The 9,502-nt window shown below is 58.2% G+C and overlaps 3 protein-coding genes across 3 annotated transcripts; 1 reads left to right on the top strand and 2 right to left on the bottom strand.

Moving 5' to 3' along the window:
• Nucleotides 1–753: 753 nt before the first annotated feature.
• Nucleotides 754–2,163, bottom strand: NGA_0150002 (uncharacterized protein; the record flags this gene model as incomplete). Its single annotated transcript, XM_005853309.1, has 2 exons — nt 754–1,877; nt 1,995–2,163. Coding segments are annotated over 2 exons (1,293 nt in total), but the record flags the coding sequence as incomplete, so codon positions are not given.
• Nucleotides 2,164–7,351: 5,188 nt separating this feature from the next.
• Nucleotides 7,352–8,017, bottom strand: NGA_0712700 (uncharacterized protein; the record flags this gene model as incomplete). Its single annotated transcript, XM_005853310.1, has 1 exon — nt 7,352–8,017. One exon carries the CDS (start codon nt 8,015–8,017, stop codon nt 7,352–7,354), a length of 666 nt encoding a protein of 221 aa, XP_005853372.1.
• A 1,021-nt stretch (nt 8,018–9,038) lies between these two features.
• NGA_0712800 (histidine acid) lies at nt 9,039–9,482 on the top strand (the record flags this gene model as incomplete). The annotated part of the gene is made up of 1 exon (XM_005853311.1): nt 9,039–9,482. A coding segment is annotated over one exon (444 nt), but the record flags the coding sequence as incomplete, so codon positions are not given.
• Between the last annotated feature and the right edge of the window lie 20 nt (nt 9,483–9,502).

The following is a 9,502-nucleotide window of genomic DNA, read 5'->3' as shown; positions in this document are numbered from 1 at the left end:
TTGAGCTACCCGGGGTGGGGCATTCCAGAAGTCATCGTGCGATCGTATAGACGGCCTTGTCTTCCGCGTGAAGAGGCTTGCCGAAGGAGCCGCAGGAGAGACGGCACGCAAGGCGATGGGATAATGTAGGGAGCCGGCTTCTTATGGAGAAAATTCAGCTGTAAGTGGACAAGGGGTTGTTGTAAATTTTATTCGTATGTGAGATATTCAACTTCCTCGGTCTGTACAAACCCGATTATTGATACGCGACAGAGGCATCCGGTCGGGGAGATGTCCTTCGCGGAGGAGTAGATTTAAAGATAAGGCAGCGACCAAAAAAGCGCCATGAAAAAAAGAATGCTGTCATGCTATACATAGAATCGGCAAAGGAGGTAGAACGCGAGCGTGCACGCGGCAATCGTCGGCACCGGGGGCGTGCCAAGGGAGAGAAAGGAAGCATGATGATTGTTCATTGTCAAGAACTTAAGTTTTCCGTGCATTGCACCGCCAGGAGCATTAAGTCTTCGCACTCTGGTTACTTGTCTGCCTCATTCCCGTCTTCAAGCCCTCACGCGCCTCTGCACCGCCTCGAGCGTGTGGCCCTCAGGGACGATACCCACGTCATTCCCTGCCTTTGCTTCTCCTGCATTCCACCTTTGCGCTAGACTGTAGCGGAGCCCTTGCTGTATCGAGGCAGATCGCCGCAGGTCATATGCGGGCGAGGGGGGGGACAACAGTGAAAGCTTCGCTTATTCGTAGGCTTCCCATAAACTCTTACTCGCTCGTGATACCCATGACGGCCCCGCCCCCGGCACCACCCGATGCTTCGCGCGTCTCTCGGGCCCCGTGCGGACGCGCGTCGGCGCCTAACTGCTCCCTGTGCTTGCCTCGATCCCCCCGCCAACGTCCTCCGCCCTTCCCTCCCTCCGGCCCACCATCCCCACCCTTCTCACTCCTCTCTTGTCGCCGCGGCTTCCTCCCCGACCCGCCTTTTCCTCCCTGTTGAACGTCTCTCTTTCCCTTTCCCCCCTCCTGCTGGGCCCGTCGCGGCCTGTCAGCCTTCGGCTGCCTCCGTGGCTTGTCAGAGGAGGGAGGGCCGGAAGCCAGCAGCCCCCGAGGGGTCTTGGCACGCAGATAGTCCTCAAGAGGTCGGGCCACTGCCGCGATATCCAGCCCGTGCTGGCGACAAAATGCTCGGACGGCCTGGCCAAGCCGCTGCCCCTCTCGCAGCTCTAGCGTCTCGATCTGTGATGGCGTGAGTTCGATCTTAAAAATCAGGATTACTGGGGCCTCCCGCTGTCGCTCCCCTTCCTGATCCTCTTGCTGCTTGCCGTTGGTCAAATCACTAGGATCGACCGGGTCGCCACTTCCCGGCTGAGTTCTGGCCAACTCCTTCTTCTTCTTTTTTTGCTGCTTCCCCTTCTTCTTATTGCCAGCTCCAGGCAACTCAGCACTTCTTTTCTCGCTTTCTGTGTTGTGGTTGTTTTTCTCGTTGCCGGGCAGACATGGCGGTGTCTCGACCATGGCCATGGTCTCTCCTTCCCCTATGGGACGTATCTCGGGCAGCACTTCACCCGGCGACACGGAGGAGGAGGAAGACGGGGGCGCTGTGTCCATTTGCCTTTCTTTGTTTTCTGAAGACACAGCTGAGGTGGGTGCAGAGCTTGCTACAGGCTCGGTGGCTACATTTGACGGAGTAGCTTTCGGCTTCTTAGATGCTGCCGGCATAGGCGGCGGCCGGGAAACATTGTCATTAGGAGTTCTGTCTGACGCCACGTGCGGTTTGCTGGAGGAGGGTATCGCCTGAGAAGGGTTTGGCGTTCGCGGGGCAGAGGATGCAGTTGGAGCACCTGGTTTCGAAGAAGGAATCGTCTGCTGCGGCAGACCTTTATCGGACCCTGAATGTGGAGGGCGAGTTGTGTAGGCAGGCCAAGGGTCAAACAGGGAACTGACATGCAGTTGTCTGGCTTCGTAGGGCTTCTATTAACCCCCTGGAAAAAAAGATCGTAACTTACCTTTACTCCTGCTCCTGTTTTTGGAATCACTCTGACCCATACTCAAATATACAACAGCTGAATAGGAGATCGCTCTGCGGAAACAAAACGGAAGAAAAAATAGCTGGAATGACGCAGCGGTCTTCGTCCGTCGACTGTAACAAGACACGGCGTCCCAAACGACCTGTATGTGCAGGAACTGTCATAAGTGACCAATTGTGCAGGATAAATGGAAGAGCTGAGAAAATCGTGCCTGTCATCGCAGCATTGCCGCAATCGGTGCCTTCACCTCGGGGTGCTGCGGCGGTGACAAGCGAAGGGTCGCATTCTATCACACAAATGACATCGGGGGCGGATTCCATCACATGGATGGTGCTGGGTTCCTATTCCATCACATGGATGACGCGAGCAGGAATCTCTTCGCCGTGGCATCGCCCACTTTGGCGCAATGCGGGGCCTGTCTGCGGGCTCCTGTCTCCAAAATTTCCATACAATTCGCGCGCACTCACACTCGAAATACTATCTAGACACATAGAGATGTGAAGAATGCGGTCAATGTTGTAGCAAAATAAAATTCATGGGGATGGAGTCGCCGCTGCTGGAACCTGTGCCTGTCCCGCTTCCTACATCAACTGGAGCTCCCCTGAGTAGCAAAGAACTGTCTCCAGTCTCAGCATGTGAAGCACGGGGAGTAAAACGTGGTCGAAATGATGGAGCGACCAGAGACACTGCGGCTTGCAGCAAGGTCATCCACCCCTCTAGCCTCCGCCTACCAACTCCCTCTGATGCACCGCCCGTCCACGATGAGACCCTTACTGAACCCCGCAGCGACCAAAAAGGCTTACTCATGGACGACTGCACATTGCAATGCGAGAATACACTACATAGTAAGAGAGCCGAAATTTTGCAGGGAAATAAGCCGGGGAAAATTGACCGGCTAGAGGAAAAGGGCACGAGTATCACCATCTTGGGGCCCTTGACAGAGGGATCGGATCATGAAAGGGCGAATGACTTTTCCCTACCGCACGCAGACACTCCTGGCTCAGATGGACCCCGTCGATATGTATCTCAGCGCGCTCGGGAAAGGCTCGTTCAAGGCAGTTTACAGCACACAGCAATCACCGTCTTTTCCGTTGAAGCACGTTCAGCACACCCACCCGAGAAGCCCCCCGACCAAAACGCTACTAACCTTCCTTCTGCCCAAGGCCCTGTCCTTCCATCTTCCCCTCCCAATCAATCTTGTCGTCTCTCTCCTCCTCGAGACGGGAACATTCCCCTTGCGTTCGTCCCTGTATTCCCACCCCGGCCGGCACCTGCTGCTTGTCTATCCGCTCCTTCTATCCCGCCATCCTCTTCCGAGACATTGCCCCCCACCCTTCATCTTCCCGGCTTTGAACGTAAAACGGTGTCAGAGACCCGTCCCGTTCCCAAAGATCCCAATGATGGCTCCTTGCGCGTGAAGCTTGGTCCTTCCGCGCCTGCTCCCCCCCCCTACAGACCCACACGAACACGGCGACACGAGCCCACGCAACCACCATCAGCGCTTGCGTCCTCCATCTCAAGACAGCGGGGACAAGATAATGTCTCTGGTCCCAAGTTATTGGCGCAGGAGTCATCAAGGGCGTCGGCGGTAGGCCAAAAGCAAGGACAGCAAACTTATCTGTTGCCGTCCGCACCACCTCCAGTAACTACAACAGTGACGACGACAAGGACAAAGTTGTCTCCAAAAATCTCAACAACAGCGCCTCAAGAAACCTGTGGTGATAACGAAGACTGGGGAGGTCCTGCAGCGGCATTCAACGCGGCGGCGATTCGTGGAATATCCAGACAAGGAGAAGGGAGAGGGGGCAAGAACGGAGAGCCCGGCGGGGGGGGACCAAGGCGACCAGTGGAGGGTCTGGGCATCTGGCGACGTGGAAGAGGAGATCCGCGGAAAGTAGGAAGGGGCGTGGGCCACAGGAAAGGCGTGCTCGGCAATGTGGAGGCCAATCGCGGGTCTGTGAAGGGGCCCGCTGGCCGAGGGCGGGGGGGACGGGGCAATGCGATGACGTACTTGGCGTTGAACGGGGAGAGGTTGCAGGGCCCCGCCGCCATGGAGCGACATCGACAAGACACGGCTAAGATCCAGCAAGGATTGACCTTCACAGCCCAACGCAGTGCCCTTCGAGCGGCCTTGCTCGCGCGACAACCGACGGCAGTGGGTGAAGGTGGCGTGGACGGGAGCAGCCACGGGGGTGTCCCCATACCTCCAGGCAGGGCCTCGACAGAGGAGACTGATGCCAAGAATCTTTTGAGCTACCCGGGGTGGGGCATTCCAGAAGTCATCGTGCGATCGTATGAGGAGCTGGGCGTCCGTCGGCTTTTCCCCTGGCAGGTTGCGTGCCTGGAGGCAGGCCAGGGGAGGGTGCTACGCGAGGGACGGAATCTGGTCTACAGCGCCCCGACAAGCGGTGGGAAAACCCTAGTGGCGGAGCTGTTGATGTTGCGGGCATTGACGCACGCCGTAGAGGGCGGCACGGCCTTGTTTGTGGTGCCTTTCGTCGCCTTGGCCGAGGAGAAGGCCGGCTACTTCCGTCGAGTGTGGGCGGGCGTGGATCTGGGCGTGAAGGCCTTCCACTCGGACGCCGTGGACGCGACCCTCTCAGAGGACGTGCACGTGGCTGTTTGCACCATCGAACGCGCCAATGCCCTGGTAAACCGCTTGCTGGAACGCGGAGAACTGGCGCGGGTGAAGGTCGTGGTCGTGGACGAGCTGCACATGGTGGGGGACGCGGGGAGGGGCTTCTTGATCGAGGTCATGCTGAGCAAGGTGCGTTTGGCCGCGTCGCTCTGGTCACAGGCTTCCCTTATGGCCTCTGACCATGCTACTGGGAACGCTGTGAGATTGGACCCTGCGGCCGAAGTGAACGACCAGCGAGGCGGCGCGACGGTCGACTGCACTACCCGAAAGAATGCGGCTCGAGTGCAAATTATCGGCCTGAGTGCCACCCTCCCCAACCTCCCTCAGGTCGCTGCCTGGCTGGACGCCCATCTCTACGTCACCGACTTCCGCCCTGTCCAGCTCTCTCTGCTGCTTTGTGCCGGCAAGCGCCTCGAGCGACTCCGTAGAGCTCCTCCTCCCAACCCCTCGAAGGCCTCCTCCGCCTCTGCCTCTCTTTCAGCGTGGGAGCCCCTTCGCGAACTACCCTCCACCATTTCGGACGAAACTCAAGCCGTGCTCCACTTGTGCTTGGAATCCGTGTCGCAGGGCCACGGCGTACTCGTGTTCTGTACCTCCCGCGCCTGGACTCAACGCTGTGCCAAAAGCATTGCCCGCGCCTTTGCGGCCTGCCTCGGTCCTTGGACTGAGGCCGTCAAGGTCCAGGAAGGGAGAAATGAGCTGCTGGCTCGGCTGCGCTTGACGTCGGTAGGCCTGGCGAAGGAGCTGGAAGAGAGCGTGAAGCATGGGGTCGCGTTCCATCACGCCGGATTGACCATGGAAGAGCGAACGCTCTTGGAAGGAGGCTTCAAGACTGGGGTGTTGTCGACACTCGTGGCAACCAGCACCTTGGCCGCAGGGGTCAACCTCCCGGCTCGTCGTGTGATCGTCAGGAGCCGTATAGGCTTCGACGGCCAGGAAATGAGCGTTGCACAGTTCCAGCAAATGTGCGGGCGGGCGGGCAGGTTTGGCATCGACGAGACGGGGGAAGCCATTCTGATGACACGAGAGGCGGATGTCCAAGCAGCCCGGGCGTTTGCTGCCAGATGCCTGCCCCCCATGATGAGCGCCTTGCATGTGGGTGAGGGAGGAGGGGTAGAACGAGCTCTGCTGGAGGTGGTTATGGGAAGACTGGCGGGCTGTAAGGAGGAGGAAGGGGGAGAGGGATGGCTGGAGACATTCGCTCGATGTACCCTGTATGCTGTGCAGGCTCACGAGGAGGAAGGCAAGGAAGAGAACGGAGAGGGCTTGGGGGTAGAAGGGCAGGCATGCAAGGTGCTCCAGCGCTTTCGCCGGGGCCTGGACTATCTCGTGCAGAATCGGTACATAGGGCGCCGAAGCATTGCAGCCGTAAAGGAAGTGAGCGGCAGCACGGTGCGAGACGGAGAGACTAGTGGAGGGTCGATAGTAGGACCGGACGAAAGCCATCTGGATCCCGAGAGGGGCGGGGGGCAAGGCATCCTCCAAGGGGCGAACGCAGCAGTCGATGGCACACGACCGGTTCCGGCGGCCACGAGAGAGCACGCTGGTGGAGCAGGCCCGTCCCTGCCCACGGCAAGACCCAAAACTTGTTATTTTGGGACCCAGCTGGGAGCTGCCACCTTTTTTGCAGGCATGTCCCCCCGGGACGCGACCGCCATGCTCGCCTCCCTCTCTCAGGCGACCACCAAGGGGGTCATCCTCTCGAGTGACCTGCACTTGCTCTTCCTGTGCGTGCCCCCCAACCGCCGGTACTTTACGCCAGACTGGCATGACTTGGCACGTCGGTCTCAACGCTGGGCTCCCGAAGTTGCCTCTGTCGCGGCAGCGATCGGCGTGAGCGAAAGCGCCATAGAACGAGTAGTCAGGCCCCGCAGCACAGGTGGGAGGAGAAATGGAGGGCTAGGCGAAAGGGGCGATGGGCTCGGTAACGACAAAAGCGTTGGAGGGCAGGAGGTGAGCTTGTTGCGCCGTTTTGTGTACAGCCTGGTCCTGCACGACATGCTTCAAGAGGTGCCTCTGCTGCAACTGGAAACGGGGGGGGTGGGGAGGGGAACGTTACAAGCCCTGCAAAGCGAGGCGAGGATCTTCTGTGGGATGATCGTCGTGTTTTGTAAGCACCTGCAATGGGTGACGTTGGCGAGGCTCATTGAGGGCTTGAGCCTGCGCTTGGAGCACCGGGTGGGGGAAGATCTGCTGCCCTTGTGCCGAATGGGCCCGGAGCTCGTCCATGCCGCCAGGGCCAGGGCGCTCTTCGAGGCGGGCTTCCAGGCGCCCGAGGACGTTGCGGCTGCACGTGTGGAAGACGTCGCTGCCGTGTTGCTCACAAGTATGCCCTTCGCAGCCGAGCATGACAGCGCAAAACCGCGGCAGGGTCCAAAAGACGGTGGAAGGCAAGGAGGGGGCGATAAGAGGGTGGCCAGACGGATCGCCGACCTGATCGTGCGCAAGGCGCAAGAGGTTGCGAGGCAAAAAGTAAATCCCTGAAAATAAAGCGTTCACCACTGACCAAAATAATGAAATAGGCTCGTGTGCTGGATGATCATGTGAGCCGTGTGAATAGATGTGGGTCGACAAAAAGGGATGTGAAATAGAACAATGGATCGTACGTAGACTTGGCCCTGTAAAAGGAAAATTCCGTGCACACAAAATAAGTCGACCAATGCCCAGTGCACATGCTACAGCTCTTTGGTAGAGCCGCCTATGACGCTTTTTTTTTGGGTGGACGGCCATAAGCTTCTCCGAGACCTTCGCTCCCTTTCCCCCTCTCTTTCCATTGCTTCCCCTCGTCCTTGGAATTCCCTAGCAGGCGCCTAGCGGTCACAGAGCTTGCTCCTCCCAACCTTTCAGCATGCGCCGTGTCAATTTGGGCCTCGAACTGCTTCGGTATCGCCGGCCTTTCCGCTGGCAGGATCGGCGCGGCTGTACTCGAATTGGTACTGCCCGTACCAACGCTGTCGATCGAAAATTCCTGCTCCGTTTGACATCCTTGAATAGCAGGGTTCCAGCTGTATGCCAGATCGCAGACAAAAACGGAGCCCTCTCTGGGAAGCAGCACATCCTCGCGGGGATACATGCGCCAGCGTCCACATGCCTCGCACTCCAGCCATCCAAACACCTCGCCTTCCAGGAAATCCTGAAAGGCCTCGGCAGCTCCTCTGTCCCTGGCTGCGAAGCATTCATAAGCCGCCTTGTTCCACATGGACCAGCTTTCACGTACGACCGCGCCGAAGTTACCGGCAAGCCTGCGACCTTTCCGCTCGAAGAAGATCACAGAGTCATGGGCCAGCGGGTCGAAACCCAGTGATCGACGGAGAGATTCGGCGGTCGGAAGCGGGATACGCGCGTGGTCGACCAGTATGGCCATGAATAGCCCTTCCTCCGTTTTCACCTTCCCGCCTGTTTTGTGTATCCAGTTGCGGGATAAGAGAGGAGCACGAAAGCCCTCGGCGCCTCCCGGTAAGGCAACGGTTAGCGGTGCGTCTGCGACGGCGCGCGGTGGATGAGCCCCTCGATCGTGAAGAAAGCTATTAGGTGCACTGATATTGGACGTGCTGTGTTTGGACTGATTCTTTGATGGAGAAGGTGTTTGGGACGTAAGTGTTGTAGGCGCAGGCGAGGGCTGGGGCGGAGGGGGTGGGGAAGGCCCCCGGATGAAAAGCGCATGATGGAGGGTTGTCTTCTTCCTGGGAGGACCGGGTGTATCTGTCTGTTTGTCGTCAAGATTTGATGTGCTTGACGTGGACGGCATAGACCAACTCTGTCCACACTGACTATGAGGTAACGTGGGGAATTATCTCCCGGGGTCAAAGCTGGAAACGGGGAGGTTGAGCTTACTGACCATGTGCAAAGACAAAAGGGGCACCACGCATACACATTGTTTGCCACGATCCCCTCCCGAAGTCGATTAATACAAATAAATACGGATCACGTAATTTTTACACACTTCTGTCGCGCTCGAACAAGTTCCAAGCGCTCTTTAGAAGACAGATCTCTTGGTACTCGCCAACGGCGTAGCTCCTGCCGCTTAATTTTTTTAGGATTATCATGTCCTCCCAGGCGCCACAAAAATCGTGTGTGCGTGTGACTAGCAGGCGTAACGAAATGTGGTTTGACATATTCGTGTTTATGCTACGATCACCTCCTCACTATAACCCTTTCCTCCCTTGTTTAACTCAATTTATTCCAGCAGGAACGTCAGAGTCTGAAGAGCAGGCGCAAAAACGGCTCATACGCTTGCCACTTCCGCAACATACCCTTGAAACACTTGTATGCGCCTTTGTTTCCTCTCCTTTTCTTCCATCTTCCGTGTTCGATCACTGCGCAACGGGAAGCTAGCATCGGTTTTGGTGATAGGAGGCTTGAGTAGCGTATCTTCCGGGACTGGAATGGCAGCACGCGAGATTAACACAACGGGTGCTTCCTGTGCCGGATCGTCTTCCACGCGCATTGCCTGCTCCACCCCAACCTCCAGTCCGTCCTCGCACTCGACGCATCACTCCTATCGGCCTCGCGACGGTCTCTACACCGCCCCCCCATCCTCCTTCAAACTACAGCAAGTGGTGATCATCGCCCGGCACGGAGACAGGGCCCCGATAGCGCGCAACGTCGGGCAGGCAGTGCAGGATAGTCCGGAGACCCAGGCTCTCTGGCTCTCCAAATTGCCGTCTTCGCAGGAGGTAGAGGCGTGGACCTCCGCCTTTCCCCTCGCGGACCCCAGCCTCCGGCCCGTCGACTACGACGAGCATCCTTACGCGCAGCTCACCCGCAAAGGCGCGCAGGAGCTCCAGGCCCTGGGGAGGCACCTGCGAAAACGCTACGTGACGGACTTGAAGTGGCTCCCGGCCAGCTT

Source organism: Nannochloropsis gaditana (genome assembly GCF_000240725.1).
Source record: "Nannochloropsis gaditana CCMP526 unplaced genomic scaffold scaffold961, whole genome shotgun sequence".
Classification (NCBI taxonomy): Eukaryota; class Eustigmatophyceae; order Eustigmatales; family Monodopsidaceae; genus Microchloropsis; species Microchloropsis gaditana.
This window is presented reverse-complemented; position numbering and strand designations above follow the sequence as displayed.